This window comes from Danio rerio, chromosome 11, assembly GCF_052040795.2.
Source record: "Danio rerio strain M-AB ecotype USA chromosome 11, GRCz13ab, whole genome shotgun sequence".
Taxonomy (NCBI): domain Eukaryota; kingdom Metazoa; phylum Chordata; class Actinopteri; order Cypriniformes; family Danionidae; genus Danio; species Danio rerio.
In genome coordinates, this window is record NC_141031.1 from 20,427,687 (window position 1) to 20,453,096 (window position 25,410).

The following is a 25,410-nucleotide window of genomic DNA, read 5'->3' on the forward strand; positions in this document are numbered from 1 at the left end:
GCTATATATTGTAAAATTAAAGTGTTAAATCATACACGTGTATGGAATGTATCATGTGTGCATATGCATATAGAGTATATCATGAGTACATAGGGTATATATAGAATGTATTATGTGTGCATTTGTATAGTCTATCGTGTGTATATGTACAGAGTGTATCATGTGTGCTTATGTAGAGTATTGTGTATTCATACTCGAATTAGTTGATACACATAGCACACAGATCTTTTATATTCTATTTGCTATTGTTAATTAATATTTTCAGATACAATGTTACTTTATTTTACATTACTGTATAGAATTTGTACTTTTATAATACTGTGTGATTCTGATACTTCATTCCTGTTTTTGTTATACCTGTTATAAAAAAATAAAATAAAAATTATGACTCCACTATTTTTGATAAAGGAGATACATTTATTGATAATACATGTTAATTCTAGGGAACTGAGGTTTTTGTCAAAGCATACAATTATAATCGATTCATACATATAAGCGTTATTGTATTTTATATCCGAGAAAACAGCAGCTCCTCCGTTCAGTTGGGTCTGTTGCACTAATGACCGGATTAAGATGGCGGCCGCGTTGACATACGCCAACCATGAGGCGGCTAGCTATCATTGCTATGGTTACCAAAGTCAGTGGCGTTCTAAAAAAAAGAATGTGTTCGAAAAACTGTCGATGACGTTGAGAAACTAGAGTGACCTGCATTAAGTGTCTGGTCATCGCGGACATTGTAAGTAAAGATCTTTCTAAAAGTACAATTTTTGGTTATTATAGTTGCTTGTTTCGATGTGCTTTTGCTGAAGGACAGTAAAGGTTTGAGTATTTCTCTCTTTCATATCGTTTCAGCTTATTATATTAGTTTTTCTACGTCTTTTATCGTTTACACTGTAGATTGTTCTGGTGGGAATTGGAGATTTCATGATTTTGAATAAATATTTTATTAGTTTGTGTATTATGTTATCTTTAGTAGCCTATTTATCTACGTAGAATGCCATTTATAATGTTGACTGGTTCGTAGACTGATAGATACAATTGTTGTGCTTGTTAGTTTGCTTCATTTGTGTATTACTATCTAATTTAACATTTGCAGATTGTTCTTTGTTATATTATTAGATAAATTGATCTGTTTTAATGTTTTTGTATGCTGTTAGCTTTAACACATATTCCATTTTACTGTTGTATTATTTATTTGTAGTTTATGTTGTTGGCCTTTACAACATTTGGAGATTTTTATTATTTGTTCTATTTACAGTTTTACTAATTATTGTGACACATTTATCTATTCTCAGTTTACAGTTTGTCATCTTGTATTTATTTATAGCTATAAAGATTATTTGTTACAACATTGCCAGACTGGAGACATTGGTAGATGAAACTTCCACAGAATGGTATTAAAATTAATTAATGACTTGATATCTTTCTGTTGTGTTTTACAGATTGGAATAGACCACATGGAGAAAAACGGAATCACACAGCTTAGCAATGACTGGATGGTCAGGAATTTCTTTAAAAAACAGATGGACGGGTGCATCGATGGACGTCCTTTCAGGATGAAAGGGGTGTTGGTACCTGGTATACATCAGTGGTTCTCAAATTTTTCACCTTAGAAAGAATTTGTCTCTCCAAGTAGCACCTAATTACTAGCATCAAAACATGGTAGCGTAGTAGACCTAATTAATCCGCTACAGCTCTGCACAGTTCAAAAACAAAGCAGATTTATTTATAAAACCAACATCAGCACTTTAAACATAACAGTTTATAATATAGTGTGTTCACGGTTAAATAAAAATTCATTTTAAAAATTAATTAAAATCTACACTGTTTATAAAAAGTAAAATAAATAAATAAAATGCTGTACTTAAAGATAAAATATTAGCATATAGTATCCTATATTCATCAAAACCTGGAAATGTAGCTTGGACCTCATAAATTTATATGTCATCAAATTCATATCATATAGAAGCCATTTTTATACAATTTGAAAAATATGTTGCATGTACATTTGACATATTTGTAAGACCGGGAAGACCGGGGATAGTTGTACTGCTATTATATTTTTCTCCATGTATCTTTGAGATCTTGAGTTATGAGTGTCTGCTGTTAAATGGCATATAAGTTATTTGTGCAGCACAAACAGAAAATATGAACACTTTTTAGTTTCAAACAGGAGAAGTGAAATGTTAGAGTTCACCCCATAGTCTGTGTTAGTTGTAACACACCCCGTGCTCAGATGTAAATGATGATTTCCTCCTGGTGAGATGTAACAATATAAAATAAGAATTATGGCCGGAAAATAGATTTGAAAGTATGATTTGTGTGTGTGTTACAAAACTAAATAAAATGTGCAAATGTGCATCAGCTTTAGCAGTTGAACACTATTTATGTGTGCAGGTTTCATGAGCCCACAGCTCAACATTATGTGGCCAATAATCTGTTCTCCTTACAGCTAACAGCTAAATCATTATCATCAACAATATGGAGTAAATATATCCTCACACAGACACACACATTACATGAGTTTAACTACAATCAGACGTTGCTACCTCAAAAATAATTAAAGTAAAATATATTACTTTCTTAGCTAAAAAGTAGTTTTCTAGTCTAATATCTGCTGTGTCTATGGCTTAAAAAGGGGAAAAAATTCCAATCGGTTCACTCCGAGCAGAATCGATAATTTTTTGTATCTGTTCTTGTGTTTCTTGTTCTTGTGTTTAAACAAAATATTCTTAAAAAATGCCTTTTGAGTTTAAAGATGAATGGCCTGCGAAGTCAAGTTTACATTGTTAAAAATTAAATAGATATAGTGCGTGAGTGAATTTGCGGCAGATCCAGTTCTCACATGCGCTGGAGGTAGGCTGAATGATAATCTTTTAAAAATATGTAATTTGGGCTATACTGCTATTTGCTTATGCAAAACTAAACACCTTAAAATAAATTTTAGGCCTATATTAAGAGCTAAAATACAGTAAGCATATCGAGTTTGTTTTGACTTGTAGCTCATAGCCCTATTAAAATGAAAATGCCCTGTAAGCAAGTTATTAAAATAAGCTTAATAAATAAATAAAATGACAGGTAGGCCTAGTAACCTAATGGTTTATGATGGCGTTACAAACTTACAAATGCCAACCGGACAATAGGCTATCACGGGAAAAAAAAAACTCAGATAGCCTGAGTTAAATCTTTATTTTTTACTTTTAAAAAAATAAAAATGGTATATAGCATATTGAGTTGCATGTTATCCCAAAATTTACCAATTTTTACAGTAATACCTGTGAATTTAGGTATCCTTTTTTAGGTATTTTTCTGGCTACACCAATGTCTTAAAATGTAACTAAATAATTTTTTAATGACTTTAGATTGTAACATTTAGCTTTTTCCCAACACTGATGATGTTGGTTGCGTAATGAAGCGTTTTGACTCGGTTATGCTGATTTCACTGTATTTATATACCGGTTAAGAATCGTCTGATCGTGTGTTAGCTTGCATGTGTGGGCATAGTTTCACATCTTTACCTAAAACTTTAAACATTTATAGGCCTATTATTTGAAATAAAACTGAAAGAAATAAGGAGAATAAAATATGATTTAAAGTACTTGTCTGGAGCTGAAGCCATGATCTGTCTATGTTAATAAACGGTATTGTTGCATGACTTTCAATAATAAAAAATCAGTAATAGTAAAACTGTGCATATTATTATTATTATTACTATTAAAGTATACTACTGCTTTAAGTCAGTAACTCAGGCAGTAATGCAAAGTAATTATAAAAATATGCGGTTTATTTTATTTTTTTGATGGCACTGTATTGCATGTTGAATGTTACAATTACAAAGATTTTTGTTAAACAAGTGCACTGCCACAATATATTTTTGTTGGTGTAAAAAGTATCATTCTCATATTCTTGCCTTATTTATCTTTAATATAAATATAAAATTCTATACTGTGCAATGCATGATTCACCTAAGAAAATTGGCGCACCAAGGCAAAAGGTTAGTCTAGAGCAATATTAACAAAAGTCTAAGAGAAATATTAACAAAAGGATTTTCTTAATGGAGAACCATCTAAAACCAATCTACAATCAATAATTCATTTAGTAGAAATAGAAGTTTTTGAAACAATAACTTGAACCGAAACATACCTTTGTACATAAAAGATCTGGTTCTAGGTAACCTTTAAGACAAGCTTGTCGCATCAGAAACGACTCTCGCTTATCACTTCTGCTTCGCGGGCATTTCACGTTGTATGCGTCACCGTCACATTTCTTTCTGTTCAGAACAATTAAAGATGATCTTTTTTCCATTTTTTGTTTCTGTTCCTGAAAAATGTCATTCGTTTTCATTTTTCCTTTCCATTCCTTGAACCGGTTTAGAGCTCTGGCTGTGTTTGTCAAAGGACTCTACTCTTTCATATGTGCTATGAGAACTAAAATGAGCATGTGGGAAGTGAATCAACGGATTTGTTATAGATGTAGAGATTGGAAGTGTTACAACTATCTCCGGTCTTCGCCTTGAAATCTAATCATTTACTTGTATTTTAAATATATGAATAATAATTAAATATTTAAATGAGAGATTAGACCTGCTTACAGCGCGTCATTTACAGTATGTGTGTCAGAAAAGCGAGTGATTATAAATGCACTGTTTGACTAATTCTTACATGATTTATCAATTCATACATGCACCATTTCCATGGATTAGTGTAATTGAGATTATATCTTGAGTAAGCCATGTAGTTTTCGTTAACTGTGCACCCGACCAATGTTTTCAGGCCGACTCGGGTAAGGTTCGTGGGTGCTTCATCTGTGAACACAGAGACTAACTTTAATTTTTGTGTTTCTCCAAGCTTCAAACATGGCAAATTTGCTTGAGTCTGTTCTGCAGCTCGCACCATTTGAATCACATCCAGATTCATTTAAATCTGAGGTAACAAACTAAATCGAAAGGCACATGGCCAGGCTATTTACAAAATAAATGACTTTAGGCTATATATATCGAAAACAATATATCCTGAACTGAAATGCCAACAGGACTGGTCTGCAAAAGCACTTATCTTGCTCATATCTGCTCGATTCTTAGCATCTGATGACTTGATGCGCTAAACATACAAATCACAACAGTGTGATCATACAGTACTGGGGTCCGTTCTTCGTACCTCGCTTAAATGATCTAAGATGATTTGACAGATCCTGGATCTTTTAATCTTGATAACTGATCTCTCGCTAATTTGGTTCTTCAAACAAGTTCGCGAATCAGATTAGAATGTCTGGATAAACTGATCTGAGATCGCTGCATGTGTTGTGAAGGACAGATCTATCGATCCTCGAAATCATGATCAGCAATGCACCGATTGGCTGACGGCACAGCAGCGTAATGACATCATCTGATTAATATTCAATTATCCTTGTGAGCAAAATTACATCAAATTAGCTGTAAACGGCTTGTTAAATATGACACGCAATAACCTTCCACATTTGTTGTGAGCTGCAGACTTTACACTTTCATGTGTCAAGCGTATTCATCATGTATTTCAATGCAAATCAATGTATTTAGTTCTACATTTAAAAAAGATTTTCTTTATTATAGTAGCCGTTTTTTTAATCGGTGTAAAGAATAACTGGTTGTTTACAAAAACATTTTCATATTGGTAAAGGCGTCTGCAACTTTTGTGAAGCATCAAATCACCGGCATATTAACTATCAAAACATGTTTATGACTGCATAAATGTATTATTGCTTTAAAAAAAAGTCACATATTGTGCATTTCTATTATACACAATTTGTACTAAAGCGATCTAAAAAGTTCATATCAATAAGTTCTTTGCACCACCAGGTGGCAGTCTTTGTACTTTCATTTCGAGGGTGCAGATTTCATAAGTTTTATTAATATGTATAACTTTATTTATTTTATTAATGACTATAACTTTATATATATATATATATATATATATATATATATATATATATATATATATATATATATATATATATATATATATATAGTAAAAAATATGTACCATTTCCCCAAGTGTATATAACTACTACTGTAAGAAAATATCAGAATTCAGAACATACTTTCTGTATTATCTTTGCTTGAACTAAGCCGATCTAATCCTGTTTATATGAATTGAACCTGCTCCCGATCAGGTTTGACCTAGCAGAACTGTTGCTAAGACAACAACTCTCGCATCAGCTTTGAAGAATGAAACGATCCTGGATTGTGTCAAATCGTCAATATCCAAATCCAGCTAATTGAGTAATCCACGTACAAAGAACGGACCCCTGGGAACAGCCAATGCAGGTCACATCGGTGTTCTCATACATATCAAAGAGTAGGAGAGGGTTCATATATTTTTAATTATTAATCAGTGATTCCTCCGTGTACCACTAGAAGTAAGCCCGTGTACCACACTTTGAGAACCACTGGTATAAATAGATAGACAGGCCTTGTCTGTGTCAGGTTTTTCCAAGGGAGAGAAGGCAGAAGAGGGAGATAAACATGAGAAACGGTGGACATTTTTCCAAAAAAGAAATGCTGGAGAACAGCAGGTGGGGTTTTGCTGGGGTGGTCTTTGTCTTTTGCAGGTTGGAGTGGAGCAAAAGAGACTCACAAGGGGAACGATGGAGATATACTTGAAGACCTGGAGCTCAGGAAGCAGGTAGAATGGCTTGAACAGACTGAACAGTGGTGTTAGTTTCCAAAGAAATGTATTAAGATCAATTAAACACCTGATATTTTTCTTTTTGACAGATTGGCATGGAGCATGTGGAGCAACAGGGAAACACATGTCAGTGGTAGATGAAACTCAAACTACAAAGAATGGTATTAAAATTAATTAATGACTTGATATCTTTCTGTTGTATATTACAGATTGGAATGGACCACATGGAGAAAAAAAAAGGAATCACACACCTCAGCAATGACTAGATGGTCAGGAATTATTTATTATTTTATTTGATTGATGGGTGCATGGATGGATGTCCTTCCAGGATGAAGGAGTGGTGGTTGGTATAGATGGTCAATTAGGCCTTGTCTGTGTCAGATTTTTCTTTTTCAGGTAATGGAGAGAGAGCAGGCAGGAGAGGGAGACTCACACGAGCATTGGTGGAAAAACAACATGTAGGGCTCTGTCAGTGCTGTCTATAGGTGTTTATCAAATCACATACTTATACACTATTCTATGCCGTTTTGCTGTATAAATAGTGCAAGTAGTGTTTTCACACTGAAATATTAGTTTTAACCTAAGTAGATTAAGTATATTTTAAATTCCTGGATGATGCACTTATTTAACCGTTAATAAGAAGTGTGGATGGTTGGACACTTCACACACTCAACAGTCGCAGTTTTATTCTTGTAGTGGAAGGGGTGGAGCTATCAGGCACTTGAGTTTGATTATTTTATTTTGGTTATGAAAGCAAAATTCTCCTTCAAGAGTGATTATGCTGCTTCCTGATGGAGAATGTGGTTATACTCATGGCAGGTATTATAGGATTGTTTGGTCATTAGTTTCACTAATTTGGCAACAATCAAACATCATCTGGTAAACGGTTTGAATTTGCGGTTGGTAAATAACCATGAGTGATCTATTTGGGAAGACATTACGTTCATATCCAATGCTGTTGAGTGAGTAAGTGTGCATAAGTAGATAGTGAGTCAGTTCATGAACTGCCATTTAGGAAACATCTTTTGTCTTTGCAGGTTGGAGTGGAGCAGAAGAAGGAGACTCACAGGAGGAATAGTGGAGATATACTTGAAGACCTGGAGCTCAGAAAGCAGGTAGAACGGCTTTACTGACTAAACAATGGAGTTAGTTTCCAAAGAAATGTATTGAGATTAATTAAAGACTTGATATCTTTCTCTTGTATTTTGCAGATCGGAATGGACCACATGGAAAAAAAGGGAATCACACACCTCAGCATTGACTGGATAGTCAGGAATTTATTTTACAAAAAAAAAAAAGACTGACAGATTAATGGGTGCATGGATGGGCGTCCTTCCAAGATGAAGGAGTGGTGGTTGGTATAGATAGTAATTAGCATTATCAGGTGTTTTTCAGGTAATGGAGAGAAATCTGGCAGTAGAATGAGACTCACAAGAGCATTGGTGGAGAACAGCAGGTAGGTCTTATAGATACAGATACAGCCGGATGGATGGATGGATTTATGGATAGAGCTCTGTTAGTCGTGTCTTTGTCTTTTACAGACTGGAGTGCAGCATGTGTAGACAAATAGGAATCACACACTTCAGCAATGACTGGACACTGATGGTCAGGAATATCCTTTAAAAACACAAGGATGTGTGCATGGATGGATGTCCTTCCGAGAGGAAGGGGGTGGTGGTGGGCATAGATTGTTAGATGTCTTGTCTGTGGCAGTTATTTACATTGTAGGTAATAAAACCAAAACAGGCAGAAGAGGGAGACTCACAAGCACAATGGTGAATATTTTTCTGAAGAACACTGGAGATATATTGTTTATTGCTGAAGATTAGCCAGCAAGTAAAGCTCTGTTAGTCTAGTTCTTGTCTTTTGCAGTTTATACTGGGGCATGTGAAGAAATGGGAATCACACCTCAGCAATGACTGCAAACTGATGGTCTGGTTAGGTATTTTTTTGGATGGATGGATGGCTGGTTAGATGGTAAGTAGATGTCCTTCCAAGAGGAAGGGGGTGGAGGTGGGCAAAGATTGTTAGATAATCATAGATTTGTGGCAGTTATTTAAACTGTAATTAATGAACACACAACAGAAAAAGATTTTTAGAAGATCTTATTTCAGTCCAGTTGTGTCTTTACATTGGATTGATTTCTGTTATTTATTTAGAGTAATATTTGAATAATAATAACATTTTTATAATAATTATAATTCTTATATTAATTTATAATATAATAATATCATTTTAATTTATAATATTCACTATAGCTACTTATAAATGTGTTAATAATTAAGTTTGGCGGGGGTGGGATGGTGCAGTTGAGGGGGGCCCGTGTCCCAGTCGAGCTTTATGTCTAGCAACACCCCTGAGACTCACAATTTGAACAGTGAAGATATACTGGAAGACCTGAAGCTCAGCAAACAGGTAGACTTGCTTAAACAGACTGAAAAATGGAGTAAATTTCCAAAGAAATGTATGAAGATTAATTAAAGACCCGATATCTTTCTCTTTGGCAGATTGGCATTGAGCATGTGGTGGAACAGGGAAACACACCTCAGTAATGACAAGTACATAGTAATAAATTATGTACTGCCCTAAATTTTAAGTTGAATCAAATTAACTTCATAAAACATTTAAAATTACATTTTTAGTTTATTACAGAGTAATAGTCAGGTATTTCATTTAGACAGACAGACAGTTAGACAGAGAGATAGATAGTATTTAATAGGGATGTCACGGTACGGTATTTATTGAATCCTTTACAGGAAAAAACAAAACTTATGAAAATACTCCAAAAAAGTGCCAAAAGTGTCAATGACATACAAATTAGCCATCTATCTGTAAGCTTTGAAACAGGAACTTCAATTTTAATAACAAAAAAAATATTAAACCATGTAAAAAAAAAATAAAGTTTTTAATTTAGTATTGTTGAAAACTCATCACATTCAACATTTAATCACTCACTCACTTAGATAGAGATGGGTTTAAAGGAAAATTATCATATAAATATAATCTGGTAAAAGCTGGTATCTCTGGGCATTTACAATGTCCCCTGCAACAGAAAAAAACCTCTCATTTGGGACTGAGGTTTCTGGGACAAGAGAGATATGACTTATATGACTTATTTCTCGAGCGCCGAAAACGGAGCGTTTCGAAAACGCTGGAGAAGCCGTTTTCATTCTGAAACGCTGCTGCTCCGTCTCAGTGTGGATGGGGAAAGACGGAGACATCTGAAAACGGAGGCGGGGCTGCAAACGTTCGCCTATCTGATTGGGGCTTTTCCTCAATATTAAGTAGCCTAACACACACAGTTCAGTCTCGCATCCTCTTCTTGTAAGTTAAGACTTCGCAAGTTTGATCAAGGCTGCAGTCTCCCCCTTCTCAGTTAGATATGTAAAACATACCGAGGACATGGGTAAATCTTCAAAGGGAACAGTGTACTTTATAACTTCATTCACATCACCTTGGCTACGTTGTTTCACTTTCTCAACAATAAAATGTAAACATGATTTAAGGAACTGCCTATTTTCTTTTTAGCAACTTAACAGACAGCAGAAATGTTGAGGCGCCGTGCTGCATATATGAGCGTCATCTTCACTGTGTGGATATTTATAACAAAACGGAGCCGATAACAACTGCCTCCTTTCAATTTCAGTGAAAATACGAAATGCACCCGCTCTTTTGCTGAATATCAGTTTTAATAATCGATAATTATAAAAGTATAACATACAATAAGTTTATACATTGTAGGAAATAAAGGCAAGCGATCAGTCAATGTACCTGGATTAATCATTAACTTATCTTTGCGCTTAACCAAAACATGTTACCCGTGAACAAGTAACTTAATAGATTCCAATGACCAAAGTCAGGGAATTGGCCTATGTCGTTAGATAAAGACAACATCATGAATGGAATATCACGTTTAGCAAATATAGTGAGATTAGATCCAGCGGGAGATGCTTGATGAGCAGTCCGACAAGCAGAGCTCTCATCTGGGTAGAAATGCTGGAGCGCTTGCCCGAGAGTGTCTGTGGTCACGTGATGTGCGTTTTCAGCGTTTTGGTGTGGACGGAGAGCAGTTCAGAAACGCTGGGTAAAACGCGAGTGTGGACGCGGATCGTTTTCATTCTACAACGCCGTTTTAAAACTAAAACGCACTAGTGTAAATGGGGCCTTAGAGTTTTACAGCTCTTTTTGATCCCCGCTTCTAGCAGCACACTCCATTTCCGCATTACTGGATCTGTAGCGACAACAGACCGCAAGGGATGATGGGAATTGTAGTTTTCGCTACCTCCCGTTCGCTTCATTCGCCTGAGCAAATTTTCTCAGAAGACCTATAGTTTTACCGAGTCATGCGACTTCGGTAATATCGAAAAAAAATAATATTGCGGTATGACGGTATTTACAATACCGTTACATCCCTAGTATTTAACATTCATGTAGAGCTCCATTGTTGTTATCTTTTACAGAGTGGAGTGGAGAAACTAGGGAATGGCGAATGATTATACAGTAAATGCACTGTTTGACTAATTCTTACGTGATTTATCAATTCATACATGTAGCATTTCCATGATTTAGTGGAATTGAGATTGTATCTTAAGTAAACCGTGTAGTTTTTTCGTAAACTGTGCACCTGACCACCATTTTCAGGCCGACTTGGGTAAGGTTTGTGGGTGCTCAATCTGTGAACACAGAGACTAACTTTAATTTTTGTGTTTCTCCAAGCTTCAAACATAGCAAATTTGCTTGAGTCGGTTCTGCAGCTTGCACCATTTGAATCACATCCAGATTCATTTAAATCTGAGGTAACAAACTAAATCGAAAACCACATGGCTAGGCTATTTACAAAACAAATGACTTTAGGCTATATGTGTCACCGACTCGGTCCCAATCATTCCCCTCGCTGGCCAGCAGAGGTCATCATCACCAGACCATTGACATTAGCCCCTTTCACACATACAGACCTTTTCGGAAAATTACCGGCAATTTTTCGGAAAGGTTGTATGTGTGAACAGGCCCTTTTTGAAAATACCGGTAAATTCGTTCTGGCTATTTTCCGGAAAGAGAAGTTGTAACATTACCGGTAATTTGCCGGAATGCTGCGCTGTGTGAATGCAGAAGGAAGATTGCCGTAATAAGCGCGTCCACGTCTAGAACGGGCTGACGTGAGACACCTGCTTTAGCCAATCACAACAGTCAGACGCATTCACGTGCGCGCGGTTTATGAGAATAAAAGCCTTTGAATATTTTTTCCAGACACCTTTAGCTGCTAGATGTTAGTCAGATAATGTTTCTATGTTCCTTCTTAATGCTGTGTAAATAATTATCGATAAAATGTTTATGATAATCCGTTGTTTGTTTACCTTCAAGCTTTGCGTGTGCCCGTGAGCGCCCATAGCGCCAGCACACACACATATCAAAGTGTTTCCCTATGTTTTCATTAGAGTTGTACTCAATACTGATCCATCCGAAGAGTTTGTAATGTAGTCAAATGTTTACAAACACAAGTGCTCTTTTCCGGAAAAATTCCGTAACGTCCTCGCCTGTGTGAACAGCGTTTTTTTGAATATACCGGTAAAGTAGTTCCGGAAATTTTCCGGATATTTACCGGTATCATTGTGTGAAAGGGGCTATTATGTCATCCACACTCACTCAGACACTGATTGCTACACACCTGCTACACGTTACACTGATCACATACACGCACATATAAGCAGCTCACACACACTCCAGTGCGAAGTCTTGTTCTGCCATTGCTGACCTTTCTGAGCGTTCCTTATCCTTGCCCAGGCCCGGCGCCAGGATATCAGAACTGAGTGGGCATTTTAAATCCATAGGGGGGCACTAGACCTGGTGACTGATTTTGGTCTCTCTTGTTCCTTTCATTTAGGCTACTTATTCACATTTATTATTACTTTCATTTGTTACTGACCTAAGGCAATAATATACGCTTTAATAGTAATAATAATATGCACAGTTTCGCTATTACTGATTTTATTAATGACGGTAATGCAACTATATCGCTTATTAATGCAGACGGATCATGGCTTTAGTGCCAAACTAGTGCTTTAAATCATATGTTATTCTTCTTATTTATTTCCGTTTTATTTCAAATAACAGGCCTATGAATGTTTAAAGTTTTAGGAAAAGACGTCAATATATGCCCACACATGCAAGCTGACCCACGATTAGACTATTCGTATAACCAGTAAATAAATATAGTGAAATCAGCTTAACCGAGTCATCACGCTTCACTGTACTGTAGCCTATTACCCAACCAACATCAGTGTTAGGGAAAAGCTAAATGTTACAATCTGATGTCATTTAAAACAATTACTTAGTTACATTTTAAGGCATTAGTTCAGCCAGAAAAATACCTTAAAAAGATACCTAAATTCACAGTTATTACCAAGAAAATTTGTTTGGCACGGATAACACGCAACTCAATAGGCTATATAACTTTTTTCATCATTTTAAATGTAAAAATAAAGATTTATCTTAGGCTATCGTGAGTGTGTTTTTTGGTGATATTGTCTGGTTGTCAGTTGTAAACCATCATAAACCATTAGGCTAGGCCGACCCATCATTTTATTTATTTATTAAGCCTATTTTAATAACTTGTTTTCAGGTTATTTTCATTTTAGGGCCATGAGCTACAAGCCAAAACAAACTCAATATGCTGACTGTATTATAGCTCTTAAAATAGATCTACAATATATTTTATGTTGTTTAATTTTGCATGAGCAAATAGCAGTATAGCCTAAATTACATATTTTTAAAAGATTATTCAGCCTACCTGTAGCATGTAAGAGGTTTCTCGGTTGATCCGCGGTAATTCCACTTAAGCACTATATTCCATTTATAGCACGTCAAACTTGACTTCGCAGGCCGATCATCTTTAAATGCAAAAGGCATTTATTAAGTGTTATACCTTTACTGCTTCTGCATAATGAGATGTTTCTCTACACAACTGTAAAAGTGTGCTTTAGCAATGTCAAAGTGAAAGCAAACATTCAAAGGGTTCTTCGTTTTGTCAATTTTAGCTTAATTGTAATAATATTAATAATAATAATTAATAAATGCAAATATTATTTATAGTGTAGCCTACTGTGGGACTGTGCAGTGAACTATTTATTTTTATTAAAACATTTCATTAGGCTACATCTTCCCGAATAACTAATGTGAAAATGACTGTCAGTTGCGTCTCTGCTAAAATTAATTTAACAGCAAATTTCTTCTGTGTTTTTTCCTTTTAGAGCTCAAGAGAATTGTGTTTAAAGAATTCGTTAACCAAAACATGTAATGAATTAAGCTGCTCGTCTCATATCACCCACTTTTCTCCCTTGTGAGTTGAGTGCGCCTCCATCGCCGTGTGCGTGTTTTATTTACGAGCGCACCTGACCTGATGCGGGGACCAGATCTCTGGACTAGGCCTAGGTTTAATCTCACAATTTTTCATAATTTAATTGCTATGTCATATATTTAAAAATATTTATATGTGTGTTCTAAAGGTTGGAACGACGGGAGTGTTTGTAATTAATAACAGAAAGAATTTTCAGTTTTGAGTGAACAAGCCTTTATAAAAACTGGGGGGGCACAAATTCTTTCTGAGGGGGCAATGCCCCCCTTTGTCCCCCCCGTAGGGCCGGGCCTGTGCTTGCCTGATCTCCCCGTTGCTAACCCGGACTGTTCCTCGACCTTGGACTGTTCACCGACCTTGATCCTCGCCGCCTGCCACTGACCCATGCCTGCTATATCGACCTGTGAATGCCAGCCGCCAGCCTAGCGACCTTATAAGACTGTAGTTGATGTGAGTTCATACACCAGTGCATACTGTGTGTTCTTTATTAAACTGTGTTTAATAAATATACTGCAAATGGATCCCTCTGTGTCAGACCCTCGTTACAGAAGACTTCGCCCAACATGGATCCAGCAGCCATGCAGGTCTTGTCCACCGAACTCACTACCCAAGCCCAGGTACTAGCGACACATCAGCAGCAACTTTCACACCTCACCCGGCTGATGGAGGAGTTAGTCAAAGCCTTACAAGGTTTGAATGTTGTGACCCCAGCGCAACTCATCGCCAACTACTCTCCCAGACAAACTCCGGTAACTATCGCACAAAACCTTTTCAGCCCCTGCCTAGTGTTCCCTGAGAAGTTTAAAGGCAATCCAGCCAAGTGTAAAGGTTTTTTGGTGCAATGCAAGCTGTTTGTCGCTCAACAACCTCACATTTGCGGATGAGAACAGCAAGATTGCCTTTGTGTGCTCCCTGCTTGCTGGTAAGGCTCTCGACTGGGCTACTGCTGTCTGGCCAAATAACATTCTCATTTTTCCTACGTTTAAAGATTTCATATAGAGATTCTGTGTGGTGTTCGATCATCAGATTCTGTGTGGTATTCGATCATCCTGAGGGTGGTCGAAATGCAGGTGAAGAGCTTTTGACCATTCAACAGCGAAATCAACCTGCGGCTGAGTTCGCCTTGCACTTTCGCACATTGGCTGCACAAACTGGCTGGTCTGACGATTCCTTAAAGACCCTCTACCGAAAAGCTTTAAACTCCAAACTACAAACTGAGATGGCTTGTCGGGATGAAGGGAAATCCCTGGATCAACTCATTAAACTTTCCATCAGGCTGGATAATCTACTCCGCACACGAAGACCATCCCACATGGTCTCCCCCAGTCTTGCTCAAGACGTTACCCCAGCATCCTTAAGCTCCATTGAACCCATGCAACTGGGTCGGACCCAGTTATCGAGTGAAGAGCGTGACAGACGCCTTAAGAATAACTTGTGCCTGTATTGCTGCCTTTTTGGTCATGTCAAAGTCCAATGCCCCAACAAACCTCCAATCAAGACGCTATCGGTGAGTTCAACCACTTTCCCTTCATGTAACAGTAAAACTTTGACTGTACCCGTCTGTCTGTGTTTTGGAAATGCAACTATTCACACTATCGCAATGGTTGATTCAGGCAATTTCATGGACTATACTTTTGCTGATCGGGAACAACGCTGTTCCACTAACCTCTTGTGATTCCCCCCTAGCAGTCACGGCGATAGACGGACGCCCCTTAGGGGATGGAAACATAAGCAGACCCATGACACCCACATTTCTTGGAAAGAAGGTGAGATTACTAAATGGAGTGAATCATATCTGAATAACCGCATGCATTCTATTGTTCCCATCCAGCTCAGTGCCATAGTTACCAGTACTGAAACCCCTGAGAACTCCCAGATTCCCGAAGTGTACAATGATCTTGCAGAGGCATTCAATAAGCAAAAGGCTACCAAGCTTCCCCCTCACCGTGAGTATTATTGCGCCATTGAGTTATAGCCTGGTACAACGCCCCCTCGTGGGAGAATCTTTCCTCTCTCCCAAGCAGAAACCGAAACCATGAACTCCTACATTCAGGAAGAATTAAGAAAAGGATTTATACGCCCTTCAACGTCACCAGCATCCGCCGGCTTCTTCATGGGAAAGAAGGACGGAGGCTTACGCCCTTGTATTGACTATAGAGGTTTAAACGAGATCATGGTCAAATACTGCTACCCCCTGCCTTTGGTCCCAGCAGCCCTGGAACAATTACGCTCAGCCCGGTACTTCTCTAAACTTGATCTTGGTATAGCCTACAACCTCATCAGAATAAAGCAGGTTGACGAATGGAAAACAGGCTTCTCCACCGCCAACGGCCACTACGAATATCTCGAATATATAACAGTCCTTCCGTCTTCCAGGCCTTCATAAATTAGGTATTTTGAGACATGCTGAACCAGTGGGTAATCGTTTACATTGATGATATTCTCATTTACTCTAACACCCTAGAAGAACACATCACCCATGTCACAGCAGTCCTGAAAAGGCTTATAGTGATCCACCTGTACACAAAATCATCTAAGTGTGAGTTTCATCAAACTTCCATCTCGTTCCTAGGATATATTATCGGCGCAGAAGGAGTGGTGATGGACGAAAAGAAAGTGGACACTGTTATCAACTGGCCCAAGCCCAAGACTTTAAAAGAACTATAACGATTTCTGGGATTCGCCAACTTTTACAGAAGGTTCATCAGAAATTTCAATTCAGTGGCCGCCTCGCTCACTACAATGGTTAAAGGAGGTAAACCCAAATTAAGCTTGAATGACGAAGCTAACCCGGCGTTCACCCACCTTAAATCCCGCTTCTCGACTGCACCGATCCTCTGTCATCGAGAGAAATTATGATGTGGGTAACCAAGAACTTCTCACCAAGAAGGAAGCCTTGGAGAAGTGGAGACACTGGTTGGAAGGAGCTAAACATCCCTTTACAGTAATCAACGACCACAAAAATCTTGAATATATCCGTTCAACCAAAAGATTAAACCCCAGGCAGGCAAGATGGACACTGTTCTTCACTCGCTTTGATTTCTCAGTCACGTACTGTTACGTCCTTTTTGATGTTAATATTAAACTAGGAGTAGATGACATAACATACATTACTTTAACGTGTGTGACAAGCGGATGGAGAAAGAAATAAACTGAATCAAATAATCACTGCAATTATTTATTGCCCATATATCCAATGAAAACCAGTGAAAATATATTATACAGTGAAAAAAAAATATTTACAATGATTAAATAATGAATTACCTGGGGGGAGAGGAAGTAGTTGAATGTGCTTAAATCAACGAAATAAATATAACAAAACTCAGTAACTGTTTTCACCAAACTAAACTAAATATGAAAAGAAAAGCATGAAAAGAAACATCTTCAACGTACCAAACGTCTTAACTAAACTGCTCTAACTAAAAACAAAACATACAGAAAACAGCACATTCTCCTGAACCTAATGAACTAATACAAAATATCAATCTGAGTGTTGTATATGTATATCGTGCGACTTACTCACTCCTACACCTCTCCGAGGCATCACTCAAACATGTCAGTTAACTGGACAATTTCACAAGCATTGTTAAATCGCAAACTTTAGACAAGAGCATTAAACAAGCAAAACACATTCTCTCAGACTAGCCCTCGCAAGAGAGACTGTCCTCACAGAGACCCACAGAAAGAATAAGAGCGAGAAGTGGCGAGAAGGAAAGAGACAGAGAGAGAGAGATCGCCATTGCAGTTTGGGCTCGGCTTTTAAACGCTACGCCAACCAGCGATTGGTGGCGCAAACCCAGCGTCAGCGGCCAACGTCATCAGCACGAAATGCGGATCCTCCAATGCCGTTCGTACCTAAAACACATGCATGAAACGACACACCCACATACAAACGAACGCACACACTTATCCAAAATACGTTCTGCAAGGGAACGTTACACGTACATTCCCGGTTCCAAGAATGTCAAAGCCGATGCACTTTCTCATCTTTCTGAAGAGGAAATAGTAAAAGAGGTAGAACAATCCATTCTCGAAGATTCAATCATCTTGGCTCCCATCACATGGGATATAGACACAGAAATCTCGCAAGCTTTACTTCAGCACTCTGCACCTCCAACCTGTCCAGCAGATAAGATCTTCGTTGCCCTGTCGCTAAGAGAAAGAATACTAGTAGAGATCCACTCGAACCCCAGTTCCGGACACCCAGTCCGAACTCGACCTCATTCAAAACCGTTATTGGTGGTCAACGTCAAGAGGAGATGTTATCATGTTTGTCAAAAACTGCTCTCTATGCAACATGCACAAACATTCTCGCCCTGCAGAACTCTTACAACCTCTGGCTATTCCACGTCGCCCTTGGTCCCATATCGCTATTGATTTCGTCACAGATCTCCCCCTCTCTCAAGACCATACCACCATTCCCAATGCCAAATTACCCACAGCTCTGGAAACGGCAGAACTCCTATGTACCAACATTTTCCGTTACTATGGTTTACCCGAAGACATCGTGTCTGACAGAGGTCCCCAATTTAAATCCAGAGTATGGTCCGCCTTTTTCAAAAATCTCAACATCCACATCAGTCTAACATCCGGATATCACCCCCAATCCAACGGTCAAACAGAACACCTCAATCAGGAAATTGGACGCTTCCTTCGCACCTACTGTCACCAGAATCAAGAAGATTGGAGTTGATTCTTAATGTGAGCAGAAAATGCGCAAAATTCCCTGAGAAAGGCATCCACTGGCTTAACCCCATTCCAATGTGTAGTAGGTTTCCAACCCCCTTTGTACCCATTGTCTGGGAAACCCTCTGAACTCCCAGCCATTGATCACTGGTTTCAACGTTGTGAGAACATATGGAATGTGGCCCACACCTGTCACAAGCCGTGAGACGGTTCAAAGACCAGGCTGATCGTCATTGGCGTCCCAATCCGGCGTACTCCCCAAGACAGTGGATGTGGTTGTCAACCCGAGATCTCCGCCTCAGACTCCCATGCAAGAAACTCAGTGCCAGGTACGGTGGTCCATTCAAAATTGATCGTCAAATTTCTCCAGTATCCTACCGTCTATCCTACCGTGGAAGACCCCGGCGTCGTTGGTCCTTTCACGTCAGGAGCCGTTCGCAGGAGGGGGGCTCTGTCACCGACTTGGTCCCAGTCATTCCCCTCGCTGGCCAGCAGAAGTCATCATCACCAGACTATTGACATTACGTCATCCACACTCACTCAGACACTGATTGCTACACAACTGCTACACATTACACTGATCACATACACGCACACATAAGCAGCTCACACATCCAGTGCGAAGTCTTGTTCTGCCATTGTTGACATTTCTGAGCGTTCCTTATCCTTGGCTGATCTCCCCATCTCAACCCAGACTGTTCCTCAACCTTGCCTTGCCTGCCGCCTGTCTAGAACCCTGCCTTGTATCACCGACCTTGATCCTCGCCGCCTGCCTCTGACCCATGCCTGCTATATCGACCTGTGAATGCCAGCCGCCAGCTGGCATCCCTCTGTGTCAGACCCTCCGTTACAATATGTATCAAAAACACGCATTATTTTACAATACTATGAACTTGTTAGCATGTTTGTGATAATTATTTTACCTATGAGGCTGCATGGGGAAATTCCTGAACTGAAATGCCATCTGCTCGAGAGCTCCACAATTTGTTAGATTCTTAGCATCTGATGACGTGATGCACTAAACATACAAATCACAACAGTGTGATTATAAAGTACTGGGAACAGCTAATGCTGGTCACATTGGTGTTCTCATACACGTCAAAGACTAGAAGAGGGTTCATATATTTTTAATTATTATTCAGTGATTCCTCCGCATACCACTAGAAGTAAGCCCGCGTACCACACTTTAAGAACCACTGGTATAGCTAGATAGACAGACAGACAGACAGACAGACTGACCTGGTCTGTGTTAGGATTTTTTCTTTTTTTCAGCTAATGGAGAGCAGGCAGAAGAGGGAGATTCACAAGAGAAATGGTGGACATTTTTCTGGAAAAAAAATGCAGGAGAACAGCAGGTGGGGTTTTGCTGGGGTGGTCTTTGTCTTTTGCAGGTTGGAGGGGAGCAGAAGAAGGAAACTCACAAGGGGAACGGTGGAGATATACTTGAAGACCTGGAGCTCAGGAAGCAGGTAGAACGGCTTGAACAGACTGAACAGTGGAGTTAATTTCTAATGAAATGTATTAAGATCAATTAAAGACCTGATATCTTTCTCTTAGACAGATTGGCATGGAGCATGTGGAGCAACAGGGAAACACATGTCAGTGGTAGATGAAACTCAAACTACAAAGAATGGTATTAAGATTAATTAATGACTTGATATCTTTTTGTTGTATTTTACCGATTGGAATGGACCACATGGAGAAAAAAAGGAATCACACACCTCAGCAATGACTAGATGGTCAGGAATTATTTATTTTTTGATTGATGGGTGCATGGATGGATGTCCTTCCAGGATGAAGGAGTGGTGGTTGGTACAGATGGTCAATTAGGCCTTGTCTGTGTCAGGCTTTTTATTTTTCAGGTAATGGAGAGAGAGCAGGCAGGAGAGGGAGACTTACAAGAGCATCAGTGAAGAACAGCATGTAGGGCTCTGTCAGTGCTGTCTATTGGTGTGTACCAAATCGCATACTTTTATACTGTTCTCTGCCATTTTGCTGTATAAATAGTGTAAGTAGTGTGTTTACACTGAAATATTCATTTTGTCCTAAGTAGATGCTGTTAAGTGAGTAAGTGCATAAGTACATAGTGTGACAGTTCATAGTGTGCCATTTGGGACACAGCTATTATCTTTGCAGGTTGGAGTGGAGCAGAAGAAGGAGATTTACAAGGGGAATGGTGGAGATATACTTGAAGACCTGGAGCTCAGGATGCAGGTAGAACAGCTTGAACTGACTAAACAATAGAGTTTCTTTCCAAGGAAATGTATTGAGATTAATTAAAGACTTGATATCTTTCTCCTGTATTTTGCAGGTCGGAATGGACCATATGGGGAAAAAGGGAATCACACACCTCAGCATCGACTGGATGGTCAGAAATTTATTTTAAAGAAATGACTGACAGATTGATGGGTGTGTGGATGGACGTCCTTCCAAGATGTAGGAGTGGTGGTTGGTATAGTAATTATGTCTTATCTGTGTGAGTTTTTTTTTTTTTTTCAGGTAATTAAGAGAGAGCAGGCAGAAGAGGGAGACTCAAAAGAGCATTGGTGGAAAACAGCTGGTAGGTCTTATAGATACAGATACAGCCTTATGGATGGATGGATGGATAAAGCTTTGTTAGTATTGTCTTTAACTTTTACAGACTGGAGTGCAGCATGTGGAGACAAATAGGAATCACACACCTCAGCAATGACTAGACACTGATTGTCAGGATTATCCTTTAAAAACAGAAGGATGTGTGCATGGATGGATGTCCTTCCAAGAGGAAGGGGGTAGTGGTGGGCATAGATTGTTAGATGTCTTGTCTGTGGCAGTTATTTACACTGTAGGTAATAAAACCACAACAGGCAGAAGAAGGAGACTCACAGGCGCAATGGTGAATATTTTTTCTGAACAACGCTGGAGATTTATTGTTTATTGCTGAAGATTAGCCAGCAAGTAAAGCTCTGTTAGTCTTGTTTTTGTCTTTTGCAGTTTATAGGCAAGGCAAGGCAAGTTTATTTATATAGCACATTTCATACACAATGGCAATTCAAAGTGCTTTACATAAACAAGAATAAAAGAAACAAGTAAAATAAAAATAAAAACAAATAATAAAAATGCGTAAAAACAAAACAAAACATATAAAAGAATGAAAAAGAAGAGAAAAACATGATAGTGCAATCTGTCGGACGCAGCACAGTGCTCATTCAGTAAAGGCACAGCTAAACAGATGTGTTTTCAGTCTTGATTTGAATGTGCCTAATGTTGGAGCACATCTGATCATTTCTGGAAGCTGATTCCAGCAGCGAGGGGCATAGTGGCTAAAAGCCGATTCACCCTGCTTTGACTGAACTCTTGGAACTTCTAGTTTATATGATCCTAATGATCTGAGTGATCTGTTAGGTTTGTATTCAGTGAGCATATCTGTGATGTATTTAGGTCCTAGGCCATTTAGTGATTTATAGACCAGTAATAATACTTTAAAATCTATTCTGAATGTAACTGGCAGCCAGTGTAAAGACCTGAGGACAGGTGTGATGTGCTCTGATTTTCTGGTTCTGGTTAGAATTCTGGCTGCAGCGTTCTGGATGAGCTGCAACTGTCTGACTGTCTTTTTAGGAAGACCAGTAAGGAGTCCATTACAGTAATCCACCCTGCTGCTGATAAAAGCATGAACAAGTTTCTCTAAGTCTTCACTGGAAACAACGCATCTGATTCTTGCTATGTTTTTGAGATGATAGTATGCTGATTTACTGACTGCTTTGACATGACTGTTAAAACTCAGATCTGACTCAAGAGTCACACCCAGATTCTTGACCTTATTTTTTGTCGTTTGACCATTAGTGCCAAGGTACGCATTTACCTTGAGAACCTCATCTCTGTTCCCAAACGCAATGACTTCAGTTTTCTCTTTGTTGAACTGAAGAAAGTTTTGGCACATCCAATTGCTCATTTCATCAATGCATTGGCAGAGGGTGTCAATGGGGCTGTAGTCATTAGGCTGTAAGGCTAGGTAGATCTGAGTGTCATCAGCATAGCTGTGGTAGGAGATTTGGTTCTTTCTCATTATTTGGCTTAGAGGGAGCATGTAAAGGTTGAACAGGAGAGGTGCCAGAATCGAGCCTTGTGGGACTCCACACGTCATGGGTGTCCACCTCGACCTATGGTCACCTATACTGACATGGTAACCTCTCCCTTCAAGGTAAGATCTAAACCATTTGAGGACTGTCCCAGACAGCCCAACCCAGTTTTCCAGCCTATTCAGAAGTATGCTGTGATCGACAGTGTCAAATGCAGCACTGAGATCCAACAATACCAGCACTGTTATTTTACCTGAATCTGTATTTAGGCGTATATCATTGATTATCTTTATAAGAGCGCTCTCTGTACTGTGATGTGCTCTGAAACCAGATTGAAAATTGTCTAAACACCCCCTGAAGTTTAAGAACTTGTTAACCTGGTTAAAAACAACTTTTTCAATGATTTTGCCAATGAAAGGGAGATTTGAGATTGGCCTGTAATTGCTCAATAGGGTGTTATCCAGGTTGCTCTTCTTCAAGAGGGGTTTAACAACTGCAGTTTTAAGTGAGGTTGGAAAAATCCCTGAGAGAAGTGAAGCATTTACCACTTTTAGAAGATCCATTTCTAAACAGGTAAACACCGTTTTGAAGAATGATGTGGGGAGCGTGTCAAGACTGCAGGTTGATGTTTTCATAACTTGCACAATTTCTTCTAAGATTTTGCCGTTAATTGCCATGAAATCAGACATAATGTCTGATTTCTTAAGTTGTGGTTGAGCTTGTTTGATATCGACACAACTTGACTGATTGGATGAGCTGATTGCCTTTCTGATATTATTGATCTTATCAGTGAAGAAATGAGCAAACTCATAACATTTGCTTTCAGAGAGGAGCTCACTTGGAATCCAACTGGGGGGGTTTGTGAGTCTCTCTATCGTTGCAAAGAGTGTGCGAGCATTATTTAAGTTGCTGTTTATAAGGCTTGAAAAGAAAGTCTGTCTAGCAGTGTTTAGTTCCATATTAAAGGCATGAAGACTGTCTTTATAGATATTATAATGGACTACTAGTTTCGTCTTTCTCCACATACGCTCAGCTTTTCTGCACTGTCTTTTCATCATTTGTACTCTAGGTGACCTTGTCCAAGATCCCTTTTGCCTGCCAGTCATCTTCTTGACTTTAACAGGAGCGATGTCATTTATGACATTCTCAATTTTAGAATTGAACAAATCAAGGAGAGAATCAACAGTATCTGCAGATATACTTGGTGCTAGCGATATGGCCTTCATAAACTGCTCACTGGTGTTCTCATTAATGTATCTCTTTCTGACAGAGACAGATCTGTCTTTAATAGCTGGAGTGATCAATATATCAAAAAAGATACAGAAATGATCAGATAGTGCCACATCCTTAACAACAGTCGATGAAATGTGTAAACCCTTAGTTATAAGTAGATCAAGAGTGTGTCCACGATTGTGTGTGGGTCCTTGAACATGCTAATTCCTTTCTTGTTAGTAAAGCTGTATTCCAGAAAGTTTGTAGAATCGATGCTGATCTTCAAGCCGTGTTGTTTGAGCACTGTGCTGATAGGCTCAAGTTAAAATTAGGGTATAAGATATAAAAGCAAGAGTGCGAAGAGCGGAGCAGTGGGCAAAGACGTCCGAACAGTAGCAAAGCAGGAAGTGAAACTGGGGCATGTGAAGAAATGGGAATCACACCTCAGCAATGACTGCAAACTGATGGTCTGGTTAGGTAGCTTTTGCATTGATGGATGGATGGATGGATGGATGGCTGGTTAGATGGTAAGTAAATGTCCCTCCAAGAGGAAGGGGATGGGCAAAGATTGTTAGATAGTCATAGATTTGTGGCAGTTATTTAAACTTCAGTTAATGAACACACAACAGAAAAAGATTTTTTAGAAGATCTTATTTCAGTCCAGTTGTGTCTTTACATTGGATTGATTTCTGTTATTTATTTAGAGTAATATTTGTATAATAATAATACTTTTATAATTATTATAATTCTTATATTTATTAATTACATACTACCATTTTAATTTATAATATTCACTATAGCTATTTATATATGGGTGAATCATTTAGTTTGGCGAGGGTGGGATGGTGCAGTTGAGGGGGGCCCGTGCCCCAGTAGAGCTTTATGTCTAGCAACTTCCCTGAGACTCACAAGGGGAACAGTGGAGATATACGGGAAGACCTGGAGCTCAGCAAACATGTAGAACTGCTTGAACAGACTGAAAAATGGAGTAAATTTCCAAAGAAATGTATTAAGATTAATTAAAGACCCGATATCTTTCTATTTGGCAGATTGGCATGGAGCATGTGGTGGAACAGGGAAACACACCTCAGTAATGATACAAGTACATTGTAATAAATTAGGTACTGCCTTAAAGTTTTAAGTTGAATCAAATTAAATTCATAAAACATTTAAAATTATATTTTTAATTACAGAGTGATAGTCGGATATTTCCTTTACACAGACAGATAGACAGACAGAATTGAACAAGCAGGTAGAGCTCTATTGATGTTTTCTTTTACAGAGTGGAGTGGAGAAACTAGGGAATGGCGAATGATTATAAATGCTCTGTTTGACTAATTCTTACGTGATTTATCAATTCATTCATGTAGCATTTCCATGATTTAGTGGAATTGAGATTGTATCTTAAGTAAACCGTGTAGTTTTTGTGCACCAGACC

The 25,410-nt window shown here is 38.5% G+C and overlaps 2 protein-coding genes across 9 annotated transcripts in view; one reads left to right on the forward strand and one right to left on the reverse strand.

Moving 5' to 3' along the window:
- qrich1 (glutamine-rich 1) overlaps positions 1-25,410 on the reverse strand; it is an 821,757-nt gene that overhangs the window by 703,063 nt on the left and 93,284 nt on the right. The gene's annotated exons all lie outside the window — the stretch shown is intronic.
- On the forward strand, positions 562-17,428 carry LOC147834790 (uncharacterized). 8 transcript variants are annotated; one of them, XM_087273703.1, is made up of 12 exons: positions 562-736; positions 1,443-1,578; positions 6,461-6,659; positions 6,752-6,788; positions 6,872-6,931; positions 7,044-7,147; positions 7,700-7,777; positions 7,874-7,930; positions 8,047-8,118; positions 8,204-8,437; positions 14,165-14,463; positions 14,549-17,363. In XM_087273703.1, exons 2-5 carry the CDS (start codon positions 1,458-1,460, stop codon positions 6,926-6,928), a joined length of 414 nt encoding a protein of 137 aa, XP_087129829.1. In that variant the 5' UTR covers positions 562-736; positions 1,443-1,457; the 3' UTR covers positions 6,929-6,931; positions 7,044-7,147; positions 7,700-7,777; positions 7,874-7,930; positions 8,047-8,118; positions 8,204-8,437; positions 14,165-14,463; positions 14,549-17,363. The 8 variants fall into 8 exon arrangements, 6 of the variants coding, with proteins under 6 accessions (XP_087129829.1, XP_087129830.1, XP_087129832.1 ...); XM_087273706.1 differs by lacking the exons at positions 562-736; positions 1,443-1,578; positions 6,461-6,659; ... (5 more) ...; positions 8,047-8,118; positions 8,204-8,437 and having other exon boundaries at positions 14,549-14,703; positions 14,789-14,935; positions 15,040-15,520; ... (1 more) ...; positions 15,845-16,404; positions 16,586-17,363; XM_087273708.1 differs by lacking the exons at positions 562-736; positions 1,443-1,578; positions 6,461-6,659; ... (5 more) ...; positions 8,047-8,118; positions 8,204-8,437 and having other exon boundaries at positions 14,549-14,703; positions 14,789-14,935; positions 15,040-15,520; positions 15,703-15,779; positions 15,845-17,428.

Excerpts from the sequence above, each read along its gene's own strand:
- LOC147834790 (XM_087273703.1), top strand. The coding sequence starts at position 1,458 with ATGGAGAAAAACGGAATCACACAGCTTAGCAATGACTGGATGGTCAGG. Across the intron at positions 6,660-6,751 it reads ACCTGGAGCTCAGGAAGCAG|ATTGGCATGGAGCATGTGGA; the intron begins GTAGAATGGCTT and ends TCTTTTTGACAG. Across the intron at positions 6,789-6,871 it reads GGAGCAACAGGGAAACACAT|ATTGGAATGGACCACATGGA; the intron begins GTCAGTGGTAGA and ends TGTATATTACAG.